General features: G+C 46.9%; 2 protein-coding genes across 5 annotated transcripts in view; one reads left to right on the top strand and one right to left on the bottom strand.

The window, feature by feature from the left end:
• The window catches only part of polm (polymerase (DNA directed), mu), a 392,822-nt gene that overhangs the window by 94,958 nt on the left and 278,067 nt on the right, over window positions 1-19,797 (bottom strand). The window lies entirely within an intron of this gene.
• Window positions 1-19,797, top strand: part of LOC135518217 (calcium/calmodulin-dependent protein kinase type II subunit beta) — a 69,044-nt gene that overhangs the window by 45,374 nt on the left and 3,873 nt on the right. For 2 of the 4 annotated variants that reach the window (XM_064943206.1, XM_064943207.1), the window contains exons 15-17: window positions 11,363-11,422; window positions 12,411-12,449; window positions 13,014-13,059. In XM_064943206.1, coding sequence (XP_064799278.1) covers window positions 11,363-11,422; window positions 12,411-12,449; window positions 13,014-13,059 — 145 coding nt within the window. The remainder of the gene's footprint in view (window positions 1-11,362; window positions 11,423-12,410; window positions 12,450-13,013; window positions 13,060-19,797) is intronic. The other 2 variants (XM_064943209.1, XM_064943210.1) reach the window with 1 other exon arrangement.

The following is a 19,797-nucleotide window of genomic DNA, read 5'->3' on the forward strand; positions in this document are numbered from 1 at the left end:
TGACTGATGATGTCACAGCTAGCACGAGCTCTGAGTGTCAATTCTTCCCAAGTTCTGCTCGCCAACCTCAGCTGTGGAGAGGAATGCAATAACTAACACAGTTTATGGACACACAAAGTTGGATAATTATCTCGCATCTCTCTTACCAGAGCATAATCTCCTTATCTTTGCCTACTCACCACAGTACTAAATATCAGTGGTTTCACCCTCTTCAGCACTAGCAGTACCACTTACTCTCCCTTTATATGTCTGAATCACCCCTTCATCTCTCCTCTCCATCACTCCATCCAAATCCTCCCACAACTACAGACCTCTGTCCCCTCCCTCCACTCCCTGTCCCCACCACCTCAAGGATGAGATGAGTTCACCTACGCCGGTTTGTGTGTGTGTGTGTTCTGTCGGATGGGTAGGCTACTCTCGCTGTGTTTCTGAACTTTGGGAACCAGGAAGACCGAAATAGAAGCAACAGTACCACCAGCTGCACCACTGCCGTCGCTTAGCAACCATCTCAATATACACACACACACACACACATATTTTAAGGTATTTTTCTCATATTCTTTTTCTTTAGGCAGTAATCCACATCCGTTATATATCTATTTCATCTACGTCCATAAAGGAGCAGAATCAAAGTTTATTGTACATGCCATATCTGAATGATTATTTGTTGGATTAATTTATTGTTTCTTTTTTGTGATATGATCATTTGTGTAAACCATTTTTTAAATTTTCACGTACAATCCACACTCATTTTCATTCTTCATACCCTTCATGGTGTTCATCTCACTCTCTCCATCTCATCATCCATTCCATCACTACAACCAGAGATGGAAATCCAGTCCCAAGGTTCAGATCCTGGTGAGGATATCATTGTATCCCTCTCTCCCCCCTCTTCTCTTCTCTCATCCCATTTTCTCCTTTCTCTCCACCTCTCCTCTTCTCTCCTCTTTCTTTCCTCATCTTCTCTCCTCTTTCTTTCCTCATCTTCTCTCCTCTTTCTTTCCTCATCTTCTCTCCTCTTTTTCCTCTCTTCCCTCCTTTTCTTCTTCTCTCTTCACCTCTTCTCTCCTCTTCCTCTCTTTCTCCTGTCCTGTTCTCTCTCTATCCTCCTTTTCTCTCTTCCCCTCCTATCCCCTCTCCTCCCCTCTCCACTCTCCCCTCCTTATCTCTTATATTCCTCCTGTTCTCCTCTCTCTTTCCCCTCTCCTCTCTATCATACTCTTTCAGTGGTCTCTACTGATGAGTCACCTGTCAGTCATTCCACCCGAGACAGAAAGAGAGAGACAGATATGCTAATGATGCATTGTTGTGGTTGCAGTTTCACTGTGGCAAACTATTATCAGACCTTGAATGAAGGGCTGGTCATTTTCCCAAACACATAATCAGTTTGTTTGTGTGTGTGTGTGTGTTTGTACTGTATTTCCATGCCACTTGTGTGTAATTGATATGTTGTTCAGTAGCTGGTAGGCTGGTCACGTGTCGTGTGTTGTTGGCATTTTATTCTGGGGTTGTGTGTAGTTGGCATTTTATTCTGGGGTTGTGTGTAGTTGGCATTTTATTCTGGGGTTATGTGTAGTTGGCATGTTATTCTGGGGTTATGTGTAGTTGGCATGTTATTCTGGGGTTATGTGTAGTTGGCATGTTATTTTGGGGTTGTGTGTGGTTGGCATGTTATTTTGGGGTTGTGTGTAGTTGGCATGTTATTTTGGGGTTGTGTGTAGTTGGCATGTTATTTTGGGGTTGTGTGTTGTTGGAATGTTATTCTGGGGTTGTGTGTAGTTGGCATGTTATTTTGGGGTTGTGTGTTGTTGGCATGTTATTTTGGGGTTGTGTGTTGTTGGAATGTTATTCTGGGGTTGTGTCTAGTTGGCATGTTATTCTGGGTTTGTGTCTAGTTGGCATGTTATTCTGGGGTAATGTGTAGTTGGCATGTTATTCTGGGGTTATGTGTAGTTGGCATGTTATTCTGGGGTTATGTGTAGTTGGCATGTTATTCTGGGGTTATGTGTAGTTGGCATGTTATTCTGGGGTTATGTGTAGTTGGCATGTTATTCTGGGGTTATGTGTAGTTGGCATGTTATTCTGGGATTTTGGCTGGCAGGCAGGCAGGGAGGCAGGCAGGCAGGCAGGCAGGCAGGCAGGCTGGCAGGCAGGCTGGCAGGCAGGCAGGGAGGCAGGCACTCCTTTCCTCTTGCTCTAATGTCTGTGTTCTGGTTTATGTTGTTGGTGTTGGTCAAATACACTGAGTATACCAAACATCAGGAACACCTTCCTATGTTGCCCCCCCCCCCCCCTCTCAGAACAGACTACATTTGTCGGGGCATGGACTCTCTAAGGTCCTTTGGGTGGTGGACTATTCTTGATACACAGGATGTTCTTAATGTTTTGTACACTCAGTGTATATACCACGTTCTACCAACATATTCCTGATAAGCTTTGATGTTTTTGATGGAATCGGAGTGCCTCTCACTACATCTCACACATGCTCTGTGGGTGTGTAGGATGACGGGGCTGGGATAGAGAGGAGGACCCAATCCAATTCTTGAAGTCATTTGATTGATTTGATCTGCTTAGTTCTGTTCTGTTCGGTTGATCAGGCTTGTGGGTAAATGAGCTGTAGGGTGTCTATCTATCTTGGCTCAATAATTTCTAACCCCACCCACACACACTAACCACACCCTCTGATAAACTCAATAACTCCTAACCCCACCCACACACACTAACCACACCCTCCGATAAACTCAATAACTTCTAACCCCACCCACGCACACTAACCACACCCTCTGATAAACTCAATAACTCCTAACCCCACCCACACACACTAACCACACTCTCTGATAGGCTCAATAACTTCTAACCCCACTCACACACACTAACCACACCCTGATAGGCTCAATAACTTCTAACCCCACCCACACACACTAACCACACCCTCTGATAGGCTCAATAACTTCTATCCCCACCCACACCCTCTAGGCTCAATAACTTCTAACCCCACCCACACACACACTAACCACACCCTCTGATAGGCTCAATAACTTCTAACCCCACCCACACACACTAACCACACCCTCTGATAGGCTCAATAACTTCTATCCCCACCCACACACACTAACCACACCCTCTGATAGGCTCAATAACTTCTAACCCCACTCACACACACTAACTACACCCTCTGATAAACTCAATAACTTTTAACCCCACCCACCCATACACACTAACCACACCCTCTGATAGGCTCAATAACTTCTAACCCCACCCACACACACTAACACACCCTCTGATAGGCTCAATAACTTCTAACCCCACCCACACACACTAACCACACCCTCTGACAGGCTCAATCACTTATTTTTTGCAACATTTTGTTCGATCTTTTATAAACCAAACCAAACATAGACATAGAAACGACAACATCATACAAACATCAACTATATTCCACCTGCCCAGACCCACTAGCACACACCCCCATCTCCAGCGCTGCATCACTTTCCACCACATGGCCTGAAACTGCATCATGTTGTTTCTCTCAGTAGCCCACGCACTTTCAATATTTAAATAATTTGATTTTTCCATTGTGTTAATGATGGCGGATTGATTTGATTTCCACATTTTCTTAAGATGAATAGAGAATCGTCCAACCCATCAGGAATCTCGCTACACCCCCATATGCAATGTCTTGAAATATGCTGGCTCAGTCACTTCTAATTCACCCTCTCACATGGTCCTCTGATAGGCTGGCTGCTCGCTAACCACACGCTCTGAGATGTACCTCATTTAGCAGACACTCTTATCTAGAGCAACTTACAATAGCAATTAGAGTTAAGTACCTTACTCAAGGCCACATCAACGCATAGTCGGCTCAGGGATTTGAACCAGCAATCTTTCTGTTACTAGCCCAATCGCTATGCTACCTGCCTTATTGTCCTCCGTTCAGTCTTCTGTACATGCACAATAGACTTTAAAAGCTATAACAAATGTTTAAAGGATATAATAAATGGATACCTACTGTATCCTAACATTCAATCTTGAAAATTGAAACTTGAAAATAACAACTTACTTGAAAGTTTCAGTAATCAAAAATTACAAATTGAAAGGGGCTAAAGGCATCAAATTAACAATGAAAATAATAAATAAGATTGATTCCCCAAGATAAAATAAAAACCTGGTTTTACAACCCCATTGAGGGTATTTATGTCAAATCATATTTTCAGGATAAGTTGTGCCAGCAGCATACCACCCTGCATACCACTGCTGGTTTGCTTTGGAAGCTAAGCAGGGTTGGTCCTGGTCTGTCCCTGGATGGGAGACCAGATGCTGCCGGAAGTGGTGTTGGAGGGCCAGTAGGAGGCACTCTTTCCTCTGGTCTAAAAAATAAATATCCCAAGTGTTCTGTCTTTTGGATGGGACGTTAAACAGGTGTGCTGACTCTCTGAGGTCATTAAAAATCCCATGGCACTTATTGTATGAGGAGGGGTGTTAACCCTGGTGTCCTGACTCTCTGAGGTCATTAAAGATCCCATGGCACTTATCGTAGGGGTGTTAACCCCGGTGTCAAACCATCACTGTCACCTAATAATTCCCAGTTTACAATTGGCTCATTCATCCCCCTCCTCTCCCCTGTAACTATTACCCAGGTCGTTGCTGCAAATGAGAACATGTCCTCAGTCAAAAAAACATGTAACATTCCCCTTTAAAACAAACAATCTATAGAGGTTTACATTTGAAGAGCAACTCCCATCATGAACAACGCATAGTTATATTTAATGTATTTGAATGATTAAAAAAACATGAGATTCCTTCCTTTAGAGACTTAAATGTTGCAATCTAATTACTGTCAAAATAAACGACCAGGTCCAGTAGTCATCATAATTGCATTTACTTCGCCCTACATGATGTCAACTCAGAATTAGATCTAAATTGAACTATCATTAGAATTCAAATAACGACACAAATCAAGAAGTACTATTATGTAGAAAACTATACACTATACACAAAAAAGAATAAGGCCATCAAAAAGTGGTTTGGGGTGATTAGTGGTGCTGATAATCAAAATGAGGATTTTATCCTATCACTTCATTTGTATTGCATGTCCCATACCTAGTGGTCTAGGAAGGTTAGTGGTACAGACTACGTTACGTCAACAACTCTGCCAGATAAAGACTTTCTGATGATTGTGTTTCCCATTCCAAGCTGAAGTGCATCTATTCTGAACAAAAATATCAACTCAACATGGAACAATTTTACTGAGTTACAGTTCATATAAGAAAATCAGTCAACTGAATAAATTCATTAGGGCCTAATCTATGGATTTTACATGACTGAGCAGGGGCGCATTCATGGGTGGGCCTGGGAGGGCATAGGCCCAGCTAATCAGAATGAGTTTTTCCCCACATAAGGGCTTTATTACAGACTGAATACTCCTTAGTTTCATCAGCTGTCCTGGTGGCTGGTCTCAGACGATCCCGCAGGTGAAGAAGCTGGATGTGGAGGTCCTGGGCAGTTGTTGTTACACGTGGTCTGCGGTTATGAGGCCGGTTGGATGTACTGCCAAATTATCTAAAACAGCGTTGGAGGCGGCTTATGGTAGAGAAATTAACATAAAATTCTCTGGCAGCAGCTCTGGTGGAGATTCCTACAGTCAACATGCCATTTGCTCGCTACCTCAAACCTTGAGACATCTGTGGCATTGTGTTGTGTGACAAAACTGCACATTTTAGCATTGCCTTTTATTGTCGCCAGAACAAGGTGAACCTGTGTAATGATCATGCTGTTTAATCAGCTTCTTATTTATTTACTTTTCTGCTGTTTTGCACACCAGTATCTCTACCTGCACATGACCATCTGATCATTTATCACTCCAGTGTTAATCTGCTAAATTGTAATTATTCGCCTACCTCCTCGTGCCTTTTGCACACAATGTATATAGACTCTTTCTTTTTTTTCTACTGTGTTATTGACTTGTTAATTGTTTACTCCATGTGTAACTCTGTGTTGTTGTCTGTTCACACTGCTACGCTTTATCTTGGCCAGGTCACAGTTGTAAATGAGAACTTGTTCTCAACTAGCCTACCTGGTTAAATAACGGTGAAATAAAATAATAAAGTATGCCACACCCGACAGGTTTATGGATTATCTTGGCAAAGGAGGAATGCTCCCTAACAGGATGTAAACAAATTTATGCACAGAGAAATAAGCTTTTTGAGCATATGGAACATTTCTAGGATCTTTTATTTCAGCTCATGAAACATGGGACCAACACTTTACATGTTGCGTTTATATCTTTATTCAGTATTTATCTCATATGCCTATAGGAAGAATTTGCACAAAATCATTTCTACCTGCAACATCATCAAACCTATATGAAACTGTACATTGGCAACTTGCTAATTTCACCTATTCTCTAGTAGAAGTGTGTCAAAAGGAACTCCGTAAAACCCTTCGGTCTACCTTTAGATAGATGAGCTTCCATTATGGCTGTGTTTTCACTGCCTTACTGTGCAGTGAGGTGGTGTTGCCCCCACAGTCCACAACCTGCTACATCTCCTGGGAGAACTGCTCTGCCTGACAGGCTCGATCACTTCTACAGGTCCTCTGACGCTCTCCTTCACACTTAACCAGGTCCTCTGACAGGCTCGATCACTTCTAATTCGCTCCTTCACACTAACCAGGTCCTCTGACAGGCTCGATCACTTCATTCGCTCCTTCACACTAACCAGGTCCTCTGACATTGCTCCTTCACACACCTGGTCCTCTGATAGGCTCGATCACTTCTAATTCGCTCCTTCACACTAACCGGGTCCTCTGACAGGCTCGACTTCACTTCACACTAACCATAACCCGGGTCATTTCTACCTGCAACATCATCAAACCTATATGAAACTGTACATTGGCACCTTGCTAATTTCACCTATTTCTAGTAGAAGTGTGTCACTAACCTTTAGATAGATGGTCCTCTGACAGGCTCAGATCACTTCTAATTCGCTCCTTCACACTAACCAGGTCCTCTGACAGGCTCGATCACTTCTAATTCGCTCCTTCACACTAACCAGGTCCTCTGACAGGCTCGATCACTTCTAATTCGCTCCTTCACACTAACCAGGTCCTCTGACTAGGCTCGATCACTTCTAGAAGTGTGCTCCTTCACACTAACCAGGTCCTCTGACAGGCTCGATCACTTCTAATTCGCTCCAGGTTCACACTAATTCGCTCCTTCGGGTCCTCTGACAGGCTCGATCACTTCTAATTCGCTCCTTCACACTAACCGGGTCCTCTGACAGGCTCGATCACTTCTAATTCGCTCCTTCACACTAACCAGGTCCTCTGACAGGCTCGATCACTTCTAATTCGCTCCTTCACACTAACCAGGTCCTCTGACAGGCTCGATCACTTCTAATTCGCTCCTTCACACTAACCAGGTCCTCTGACAGGCTCGATCACTTCTAATTCGCTTCACACCTTCACACTAACCAGGTCCTCTGACAGGCTCGATCACTTCTAATTCGCTCCTTCACACTAACCAGGTCCTCTGACAGGCTCGATCACTTCTAATTCGCTCCTTCACACTAACCAGGTCCTCTGACAGGCTCGATCACTTCTAATTCGCTCCTTCACACTAACCAGGTCCTCTGACAGGCTCGATCATCTAATTCGCTCCTTCACACTAACCAGGTCCTCTGACAGGGCTCGCTCCTTCACACTCAGGTCCTCTGACAGGGATCACTTCTAATTCGCTCCTTCACACTAACCAGGTCCTCTGACAGGCTCGATCACTTCTAATTCGCTCCTTCACACTAACCAGGTCCTCTGACAGGCTCGATCACTTCTAATTCGCTCCTTCACAGGTTCTGAATCGATCACTTCCTTCACACTAACCAGGTCCTCTGACAGGCTCGATCACTTCATTCGCTCCTTCTAACCAGGTCCTCTGACAGGCTCGATCACTTCTAATTCGCTCCTTCACACTAACCAGGTCCTCTGACAGGCTCGATCACTTCTCGCTCCTTCACACTAACCAGGTCCTCTGACACTCGGGTCACTTCTAATTCGCTCCTTCACACTAACCAGGTCCTCTGACAGGCTCGATCACTTCTAATTCGCTCCTTCACACTAACCAGGTCCTCTGACAGGCTCGATCACTTCTAATTCGCTCCTTCACACTAACCAGGTCCTCTGACAGGCTCGATCACTTCTAATTCGCTCCTTCACACTAACCAGGTCCTCTGACAGGCTCGATCACTTAACCTAATTCGCGATCCTTCACACTAACCAGGTCCTCTGACAGGCTCGATCACTTCTAATTCGCTCCTTCACACTAACCAGGTCCTCTGACAGGCTCGATCACTTCTAATTCGCTCCTTCACACTAACCAGGTCCTCTGACAGGCTCGATCACTTCAGGTCCTCACTCTGACAGGCTCGATCACTTCTAATTCGCTCCTTCACACTAACCAGGTCCTCTGACAGGCTCGATCACTTCTAATTCAGGTCCTCCTTCACACTAACCAGGTCCTCCAGGCTCCTTCACACTCGATCACTTCTAATTCGCTCCTTCACACTAACCAGGTCCTCTGACAGGCTCGATCACGATCACTTCCTCTAATTCGATCACTTCTAATTCGCTCCTTCACACTCCTTCACACTAACCAGGTCCTCTGACAGGCTCGATCACTTCTAATTCGCTCCTTCACACTAACCAGGTCCTCTGACAGGCTCGATCACTTCTAATTCGCTCCTTCACACTAACCAGGTCCTCTGACAGGCTCGATCACTTCTAATTCGCTCCTTCACACTAACCAGGTCCTCTGACAGGCTCGATCACTTCTAATCTGACAGGCTCGATCACTTCTAATTCGCTCCTTCACACTAACCAGGTCCTCTGACAGGCTCGATCACTTCTAATTCGCTCCTTCACACTAACCAGGTCCTCTGACAGGCTCGATCACTTCTAATTCGCTCCTTCACACTAAAGGTCCTCTGACAGGTCCTCTGACAGGCTCGATCACTTCTAATTCGCTCCTTCACACTAACCAGGTCCTCTGACAGGCTCGATCACTTCTAATTCGCTCCTTCACACTAACCAGGTCCTCTGACAGGCTCGATCACTTCTAATTCGCTCCTTCACACTAACCAGGTCCTCTGACAGGCTCGATCACTTCTAATTCCTCCTTCACACTAACCAGGTCCTCTGACAGGCTCGATCACTTCTAATTCGCTCCTTCACACTAACCAGGTCCTCTGACAGGCTCGATCACTTCTAATTCGCTCCTTTAACCAGGTCCTCTTCGATCACTAATTCGCTCCTTCACACTAACCAGGTCCTCTGACAGGCTCGATCACTTCTAATTCGCTCCTTCACATCAGGTCCTCTCTCGATCATTCGCTCCTTCACACTAACCAGGTCCTCTGACAGGCTCGGTCACTAACCAGGTCCTCTGACAGGCTCGATCACTTCTAATTCGCTCCTTCACACTAACCAGGTCCTCTGACAGGCTCGATCACTTCTAATTCGCTCCTTCACACTAACCAGGTCCTCTGACAGGCTCGATCACTTCTAATTCGCTCCTTCACACTAACCAGGTCCTCTGACAGGCTCGATCATCATTCGCTCCTTCTAACCAGGTCCTCTTCGCTCCTTCACACTAAACCAGGTCCTCTCGCTCCTTCACACTAACCAGGTCCTCTGACAGGCTCGATCACTTCTAATTCGCTCCTTCACACTAACCAGGTCCTCTGACAGGCTCGATCACTTCTAATTCGCTCCTTCACACTAACCAGGTCCTCTGACAGGCTCGATCACTTCTAATTCGCTCCTTCACACTAACCAGGTCCTCTGACGGGCTCGATCACTTCAGGCTCGATCACTTCTAATTCGCTCCTTCACACTAACAGGTCCTAGGCTCGATCACTTCTAATTCGCTCCTTCACACTAACCAGGTCCTCTGACAGGCTCGATCACTTCTAATTCGCTCCTTCACACTAACCAGGTCCTCTGACGGGCTCGATCATTCGCTCCTTCTAACTTCGCTCCTTCACACTAACCAGGTCCTCTGACAGGCTCGATCACTTCTAATTCGCTCCTTCACACTAACCAGGTCCTCTGACGGGCTCGATCACTTCTAATTCGCTCCCTTCACACTAGGTCCTCTGCTCGATCACTTCTAATTCGCTCCTTCACACTAACCAGGTCCTCTGACAGGCTCGATCACTTCTAATTCGCTCCTTCACACTAACCAGGTCCTCTGACAGGCTCGATCACTTCTAATTCACTCCTTCACACTAACCAGGTCCTCTGACAGGCTCGATCACTTCTAATTCGCTCCTTCACACTAACCAGGTCCTCTGATGTCCTCTGGCTGCACACCGACTGACTCACAATATTGATCCTGCCCTGTATATCAGTCCTTTGGGTTTGAATGAGTCCGTCTCATGATAGATATAGACAAGAACATTACATAGACTTGGACCTGATATAGACCATACAGTATATTAACTGCAGAGATGGAAAAAGAGTGGCGTGTTTATTATTGAGAGGTTGGCACAGATCTAAGATCAGCTTTCCTAAGTCTAGCTAAATCCTAACCTTGAACATTTTTAGGGGGGAACCTGAAAAACTGACCTTAAATCACTGTATTGGGTCAACTCTTTATTGTTTTAAATGATTTTTGTTATATATATATATACTTTTTTTCCCTACCCCTTTTTCTCCTCAATTTCGTGGTATACAATTGGTAGTTACAGTCTTGTCTTATCACTGCAACTCCCGTACAGACTCGGGAGAGGTGAAGGTTGAGAGCCGTGCGTCCTCTGCAACACAACCCAACCAAGCCGCACTGCTTCTTGACACAATGCACACTTAACCCGGAAGCCAGCTGCACCAATGTGTCAGAGGAAACACTGTACACCTGGCGACCGTGTCAGCATGCACTGCGCCTGGCCCGCCACAGGAGTTGCTAGACCGCGATGGGACAAGGACAACCCTGCCGGCAAAACCCTCCCCTAACCCGGACGACACTGGGCCAATTGTGCACCGCCCCATGGGTCTCCCGGTCGCGGCCAGTTACGAGAATCTCTAGAGGCACAGCTGCACTGTGATGCAAGGCCTTAGGCCCCTGCACCACTGGGGAGACCCCTAATGTTTTAAATTCTTTAAACAAGTGGAATTCCACTTGTAATGATTGTAATGATAGAAGTGTAGCAGAATGGGGATATGAAACGCTGCCTTCAGGGGCATAACATGTGACCAGGCGGTGGCAACACAACCACTAGACCAGCCTCCTTTCTAACCTCACCCACATCCACACCTCCTCTCACTTCTCTGTTGTGTCGTGTTTTAACCCCTTGTTTTCTGTGCACTGCTGCAGCCTAACAGCACGAGAAACAGCACAGTCACCAGCCCCAAGGGAACCCCCTCTGCTCCACTGGTACACTCCTCCTTTATATATCACTCCATCTCCCTCTGTCGCTATTCAACTTCCTTCTCTCCCTTTCTCTGTCCGTCTTTATGTCCTCAGTCTGTCTGTTCTTCTGTGTCTGTCTGTTTGCCTGTCTGCCTGCCTGTCTGCCTGCCTGCCTGCCTGCCTACCTGCCTGCCTGTCTGTCGGTCTGCCTGTCTGTCTGTCTGCCTGTCTGCCTGCCTGTCTGTCTGTCTGTCTGTCTGCCTGTCTGCCTGCCTGTCTGTCTGCCTGCCTGCCTGCCTGTGTCTCTGTGTCTCTCTCTATCTTAGACTGTCTGCACTCTGCACCCATCACCAGCCACTTATTAGGAGCCGTTCTGTGTGTGTGATTGTGTGCATGTGTGCGACTGTTTGTGAGTGTGCGCCTGTGAGTATGATGAAGCTGCATGACTTGTAAGTTATGGTTCGTCAGGTTGTAGTAGCTATAAGGTGCCGTAATAGAGTAGCGACAGCGGCTTACTGGTAGAAGTGCAGTCACAAGCCATCTTCCTTTGGCGTTTTTTTCTATTTGTGGGTGACAGTGTTGGTGTGTGTCACTCAGGTGTATGTTAATCTGTGTTCTGTTTGGCCTGCTGTGAACTGTGAATCCTTAGGAAGATATGCAGGGTGGCTTTGGGTTTGATGTGGGTTCGTTTTAGGTTCTTGCCAGAGTGAGAACAAATGCCTGAGTGAGACTCGTATTTTTTGTTTCTGATATCATTTTCTTAGAGGAATTCTTTGAATAACCATTTATTTCCTTCCATTAACCCTTTAATAACCCTTTCTCAGGGGGAAATCTCTCTCTCTTTCTTAATTTTAACTTGTCTTTTCTTCTCTCTCTTCCTCCATATCTCTCTTTCTGTTTCTCTGTCACCTACAACTCTGCTCTCTGTCATCCCTCTTCATCTCTCTCTCTCTGTTGTTTTCTCTCTCCCTCTCTCTTTCTTTCTCCCCTCTCTTTCTATTTCTCTCAATAGGAGCCTCAGACCACTGTTATCCATGTGGATAGGAACAAGGTACATCCTTCTTCCATCCCCCCATACTTTTCTCTCCTGTTTTCAGTTCTCTCATCCTCATCTTCTCTCGCTCTGTCCTTGGCAAGCTGGTGTGTTAGCGTATTATAGTGTGTGTGTCTAGCATGACTCCTGGTTGAGGAGTTTTGTGTGGGTTGTAGGTCTGGAGTGGCTGCATGCCGCAGTCATATGGACCTGAGAACAGCTGCTTAATATAACCACACTGACACAAAACTACCGACACTACATTATGTGGAGATATTTTGTCCACCAACGCCATCTTGTGGAATTAAATGGAACAGGGCTCTGTGGGTGTGCTCTACCTCTTGCCATCTGGTGGTTTCTACTGCTATAGACCACTGCATGTATGGCACACTGAATGGGGGAAACTGAGTTTGGTGTTCTCATGGTGTTTAACCATAACACTGTATGTTTGTGTCATGATAATTGTGTGTGTATGTGTGTGTATGTGTGTGTGTGTGTGTGTGTGCGTGCGTTGTGTGTGTGTGTGTGCCTGTGTGTGTATCGGGGTTAACCTGTAACTGACATGTCTCTCTGTGTCTGCAGGATTCATCTGACAGCAACACCACTATTGAGGATGAGGATGTGAAACGTGAGGCACGCACGCACGCACGCACACACACACACACACACACACACACACACACACACACACACACACACACTACTATTATCATGACACATATACAGCACTATGGTTGAACACCATGAGAACACCAAACAAAGTTGAGAGAGGAAGGAGAGGCAGAAAAGAGGGAGAGTAAAGAGGAAGAAGAAAGGAAGGAGAGAAGAAGGAGAGAGTAAACAGACAGGAAGGAAAGAAGGGAAGTAGAGAAGAAGAAGAGAGGAAGGAGAGAGGAAACAAATACGACGGAAAAAAAGGAAGTGGAGATGAAGGGGGGAGGAAGTAGAGAGGACGAAGAGAGGAAGCAGACAGTGGAGTGATAGAGTGATAGAGTGAGAGGGAGGGAGTGATAGAGTGAGAGGGAGGGAGGGATAGAGTGAGAGGGAGGGAGTGATAGAGTGAGAGGGAGGGAGTGATAGAGTGAGAGGGAGGGAGTGATAGAGTGAGAGGGAGGGAGGGATAGAGGGAGGGAGGGATAGAAGGAGAGGGAGGGAGTGATAGACGGAGAGGGAGGGTGGGATAGAGGGAGGGAGGGAGAGCGGGATAGAGGGAGAGGGAGGGTGGGATAGAGGGAGGGAGGGAGGGAGGGATAGAGGGGGGGGAGGGAGGGGAGAGGGAGGGAGGGAGGGAGGGAGGGAGGGGAAGAGGGAGGGAGGGAGGGAGGGAGGGAGGAGGATAGAGGGAGAGGGAGTGTGGGATAGAGGGAGGGGGAGGGAGGGATGGAGGGGGAGGAGTAATAGAGGGAGGGGGAGGAGTAATAGAGGGAGAGGGAGTGTGGGATAGAGGGAGGGAGGGAGAGAGGGATAGCTGGATGAGCTCAACATGCCTCACACAGGAGAGGAAAGAGGAGAGAAGAGAAGGACAGGAGAGAAGGAGAAATAAGTCCTAGTGACTGTAGCCAGGGGAACTGTAGCCAGGTGAACTGTAGCCAGGTGAACTGTAGCCAGGTGAACTATATCTGTAGTTCTTTCTGGTGTTGAAGTGTTCATTCTCCATGGCCCTGCATAGCTCTATGGAGACCTGAGTGGCAGGACTATATATTATGGGTATGTGTGAGTGTGTGTACCATGCTAGTGGAAGGAGTGTGTGGAAGTATACTTATACCAGGCTCAAAGGATGAGAGGGAGATAAGAGAGAGATAAAAAGAGAGAATTGAATGAGAGGATACACCACCATGAATAGCAAGCCGTCTGTAGAGTTACCAGAGTATGTGAGCAGAGTTGAGCAGTCAGAAATTCTGTTCATCGCTCAAGAACATCCACCTCCTTTCCAACCGCTCCGCTAAAAAACGCTCTGCACTCAAAAAATACAAATAAATGCCACTCTTAATTCGCTCCATTCATTAAAATCACAATTGAACCAAAACCCATCTATTGTAACTACCTGGACCAACAGTACCATTTGGTTTTGAAGGATTGAAACCAAACCATTTGATTTGAATGAAAAGTATTTTAATAAAAATGAAGAGGTGAATGTAAGAAGCGCTTATCATTTCTAATAGGCTACATGTCGTATTAAACAGCATATAAACTCTCTAAATAGGTCAGGAGCCTGACAGGGAGCCTAAGAAGTAACAAAAATCTATTATTTAGTCTATACTGTATTACAGTGCACTCTGAAAGGATTCAGACCCCTTGACTTTTTCCACATTTTGTTACGTGACAGCCTTATTCTAAAATGGATTCAATGATTTTCATCAATCTACATGCAATACTCCATCATGACAAAGCGAAAACATAAACACAGAAATACCTTATTTACATAAGTATTCAGACCCTTTGCTATGAGACGAGAATTTGAGTTCAGGTGCATCCTGTTTCCATTGATCATCCTTGAGATGAGTCCACTTGTGGTAAATTCAATTGATTGGACATGATTTGTCCATATAATATCCCATAGTTGACAGTGCATGTCAGAGCAAAAACCAAGCCATGAGGTCGAAGGAAATGTCCGTAGAGCTCAGAGACAAGGTTGTGTCAAGGCACAGATCTGGGGAAGGGTACCAAAAAATGTCTGCAGCATTGAAGGTCCCCAGAAACACAGTGGCCTCAATCATTCTTAAATGGAAGAAATTTGGAAGCACCAAGATTCTTCCTAGAGCTGGCCGCACGGCCAAACTGAGCAATCGGTGAAGAAGAGCCTTGGTCAGGGAGGTGACCAAGAACCCGATGGTCACTCTGACAGAGCTCCAGAGTTTCTCTTTGGAGATGGGAGAACCTTCCAGGAGGACAACCATCTCTGCAGCACTCCACCAATCAGGCCTTTATGGTAGAGTGGCCAGGCGGAAGCCACTCCTCAGTAAAAGGCACATGACAGCCAGCTTGTAGTTTGCCAAACCTAAAGACTCTCAGACCATGAGCAACAAGATTCTCTGGTCTGATGAAACCAAGATTGAACTCTTTGGCCTAAATGCCAAGCGTCACATCTGGGGGAAACCTGGCACCATCCCTACACTGAAGAATGGTTGTGGCAGCATCATGCTGTGGAAATGTTTTTCAGCAGAAGGGAGACTAGACAGGATCGAGGGAAAGATGAACGGAGGAAAGTACAGAGACATCATTGATGAAAAATTGCTCCAGAGCACTCAGGACCTCAGACCGGGGTGAAGGTTCACCTTTCAACAGGACAGCAACCCTAATAACACAGCCAAGACCCCTCAGGAGTGGCTTCAGGACAAGTCTTTGAATGTCATTGAGTGGCCAAGCCAGAGCTCGGACTTCAACACGATCGAACATCTTTGGAGAGACCTGAAAACAGCTGTGCAGCGAGACTCGCCATTCAACCTGACAGAACTTGAGAGGATCTGCAGAGAATAATGGGAGAAACTCCCCAAATACAGGTGTGCCAAGCTTGCTGTGTCAAACCCAAGAAGACTCGAGGCTGTAATCGCAACAAAGTACTGAGGAAAGGGTCTGAATACTTACAGTTGAAGTTGGAAGTTTACATACACTTAGGTTGGAGTCATTAAAACTTGTTTTTCAACCACTCCACAAATTTCTTGTTACCAAACTATAGTTTTGTCAAGTGGGTTAGGACATCTACTTTGTGCAGGACACAAGTAATTTTTCCAACAATTGTTTATAGACAGATTATTTCACTTATAATTCACTGTATCACAATTCCAGTGGGTCAGAAGTTTACATACAATAAATTGAGTGTGCTTTTAAACAGCTTGGAAAATTCCAGAAAATGATGTCATGGCTTTAGAAGCTTCTGAAAGCTTCTCATCATTTGAGTCAATTGGAGGTGTACCTGAGGATGTATTTCAAGGCCTACCTTCAAACTCAGTGCCTCTTTGCTTGACATCATGGGAAAATCAAAAGAAATCAGCCAAGACCTCAGAAAATAAATTGTAGACCTCCACAAGTCTGGTTCATCCTTGGGAGCAATTTCCAAACGCCTGAAGGTACCACATTCTGTCACGCCTTTGTCTTAGTATTTTGTGTTTTAGTTTATTAGTTAGTCAGACCAGGGTGTGACATGAGGTTATTATGTATTGTATTTTCGTATTGTATTTTCGTATTGGGGTTTGTAGTGTTTGGGATTGTAGCTGATTAGGGGTGTGTGTGTGTTATATAGGTTGGCTGCCTGAGGCGGTTCTCAATCAGAGTCAGGTGATTCTCGTTGTCGCTGATTGGGAACCGTATTTAGGTAGCCTGGTTTTCGCTTTGTATTTCGTGGGTGATTGTTCCTGTCTCTGTGTAGTGTGCACCAGTCAGGCTGTAATAGGTTTCACGTTCTGTTTGTTGTTTTTGTATTTATAGTTATTCGTGTATAGTTCGTTCGTTTTGTCTTCCTAATAAACATGAGTAACTTACACGCTGCATTTCGGTCCGACTCTCCTTCAACTAAAGAAGAACGCTGTTACAGAATCACCCACCAAACACGGACCGAGCAGCGTGTTAACAGGCAGGTGCAGCGCAAAGAGGAGCCGCGTTTTAAGGATTTCTGGACATGGGAGGAAATCCTTGACGGAAGAGGACCCTGGGCTAAACCAGAGGAGTGTAGCCGCCATAAAGTGCAGCAGACGAAGAGGAAACAGGAGCTACACGAAAGGCAACAGAAGCAGCTTCAGTGGGAGAGGCTACACCATTTAGAGAATTGGACATGGGAGGAGGAACTGGACAGAAAAGGACCCTGGGCTCAGCCTGGTGAATATCGCCGCCCCAAGGAGGAATTAGAAGCGGCTAAAGCGGAGAGGCGCAAGTATGAGGAGGCAGCACGGCGACGTGGATGGAAGCCCGAAAAGCAGCCCCCAAAATTTTTTGGGGGGGGGCTATCAGGGGGAGTGGCTGAGTCAGGAGACAGACCTGAGTCAACTCTCCCTGTTTATTGTGAAGAGCCAAGGAGGAGGTCAGAACCAGTGTTGGAGGTGAGCGAAGCAGAGACTGTGAAGGAGTTAATGGGGAAATTGGAGGAGAGTTTAATGAGGGAGTTGCTAGTTTGGTGCTTTAGATATAATATTCGGCCGACGGAGCGTGTCGGGGATTTAATGGCACCTGGGCCAGCACTCCATACTAGTCCTGAGGTGCGTGTTAGTCGGCTGGTGGAAAGTGTGCCAGCCTCACGCACTAAGCCTCCTGAGTACCTACCTAGCCTTGCACGTCCTGTGCCAGTCCTGCATTCAGGCTCTCCAGTACACCTTCACGGTCCAGTCCATCCTGTGCCACCTTCACACACCAGTCCTCCGGTAGTAGCTCCCCGCACCAGGCTTCCTGTGCCTGGCCTTTATCCAGTACCACCTCCACACCCCAGCCCTCCAGTAGCAGCTCCCCGCACTAGGCTTCCTGTGCGTGTCCTCGGCCAAATACCACCAGTGCCAGCACCACGCATCAGGCCTTCAGTGCACCTCGCCTGCTCAGCGCAGCCAGCGCTTTCTCCCTCTCCTGCGCTGTCGGAGTCTCCCGTCTGTTCAGCGGTTCTAGAGCCTTCCTCCTCTACAGCGCTGCCGGAGCCTCCTGTCTGTATAGAGCAGCCTAAGCTGCCAGTCTACATTGAGCAGCCAGAGCTGTCAGTTTGCATAGAGCAGCCTGAGCTGCTAGTCTGCATGGAGCAGCTAGTCTGCATGGAGCAGCCAGAGCTGCCAGTCTGCAAAGAGCTGCCAGTCTGCATGGAGTTGCCAGTCTGCATAGAGCTGCCAGTCTGCAAGGAGCTGCCAGTCTCCATGAAGCCGCCAGAGCTGTCAGTCAGCATGGAGCAGCCAGAGCCATCAGTCAGCATGAAGCAGCCAGATCTGCCAGTCAGCCAGACTCTTCCAGATCTGCCAGTCAGCCAGACTCTTCCAGATCCGCCAGACAGCCAGACTCTTCCAGATCTGCCAGTCAGCCAGACTCTTCCAGTCAGCCAGACTCTTCCAGATCTGCCAGTCAACCAGACTCTTCCAGATCTGCCAGTCAGCCAGACTCTTCCAGATCTGCCAGTCAACCAGACTCTTCCAGATCTGCCAGTCAACCAGACTCTTCCAGATCTGCCAGTCAACCAGACTCTTCCAGATCTGCCAGTCAGCCAGGATCCGCCAGTCAGCCAGGATCTGCCAGATCTGCTAGTCAGCCAGGATCTGCCAGATCTGCTAGTCAGCCAGGATCCGCCAGTCGGCCAGGATCCGCCAGTCGGCCAGGATCCGCCAGTCAGCCAGGATCCGCCAGTCAGCCAGGATCCGCCAGTCAGCCAGGATCTGCCGGATTCTACTGCCTGGCTGGGCTTCATCTCAGTACTGGGCTTTTTCTCAGTACTGGGCTGCCTCTCAGTGCTGGGCTGCCCCTCAGTCCCGAGCTGCCCCTCAGTCCCGAGCTGCCCCTCAGTCCCGAGCTGCCCCTCAGTCCCGAGCTGCCCCTCAGTCCCGAGCTGCCTCAGTCCCGAGCTGCCCCTCAGTCACGAGCTGCTCCTCTGTTATGTAGGGTTCTGGGTGAGGACTATTTGGCCATGGTCGGCGGTTAGGGTGGATTATCCATGGACGCGAAGGGGAGGAACAATGACATTTATGAAGTGGGGTCCACGTCCGGAGCCGGAACCGCCACCATGGACAGACGCCCACCCGGACCCTCCCTATGGTTTTGAGGTGCGTTCGGGAGTCCGCACCTTAGGGGGGGGTTCTGTCACGCCTTGGTCTTAGTATTTTGTGTTTTAGTTTATTAGTTAGTCAGACCAGGGTGTGACATGGGGTTATTATGTATTGTATTTTCGTATTGGGGTTTGTAGTGTTTGGGATTGTAGCTGATTAGGGGTGTGTGTGTGTTATATAGGTTGGCTGCCTGAGGCGGTCCTCAATCAGTCAGGTGATTCTCGTTGTCGCTGATTGGGAACCGTATTTAGGTAGCCTGGTTTTCGCTTTGTATTTCGTGGGTGATTGTTCCTGTCTCTGTGTAGTGTGCACCAGTCAGGCTGTAATAAGTTTCACGTTCTGTTTGTTGTTTTTGTATTTATAGTTATTCGTGTATAGTTCGTTCGTTTTGTCTTCCTAATAAACATGAGTAACTTACACGCTGCATTTCGGTCCGACTCTCCTTCAACTAAAGAAGAACGCCGTTACACATTCAGCTGTACAAATAATAGTATGCAAGTATAAACACCATGGGACTACGCAGCCGTCATACCACTCAGGAAGGAGACGTGTCTCCTAGAGATGAATGTACTTTAGTGTGAAAAGTGCAAATCAATCACAGAACAACAGCAAAGGACCTTGTGAAGATGCTGGAGGAAACAGGT

This window comes from Oncorhynchus masou, chromosome 28 (genome assembly GCF_036934945.1).
Source record: "Oncorhynchus masou masou isolate Uvic2021 chromosome 28, UVic_Omas_1.1, whole genome shotgun sequence".
In the NCBI taxonomy this organism is placed as follows: domain Eukaryota; kingdom Metazoa; phylum Chordata; class Actinopteri; order Salmoniformes; family Salmonidae; genus Oncorhynchus; species Oncorhynchus masou.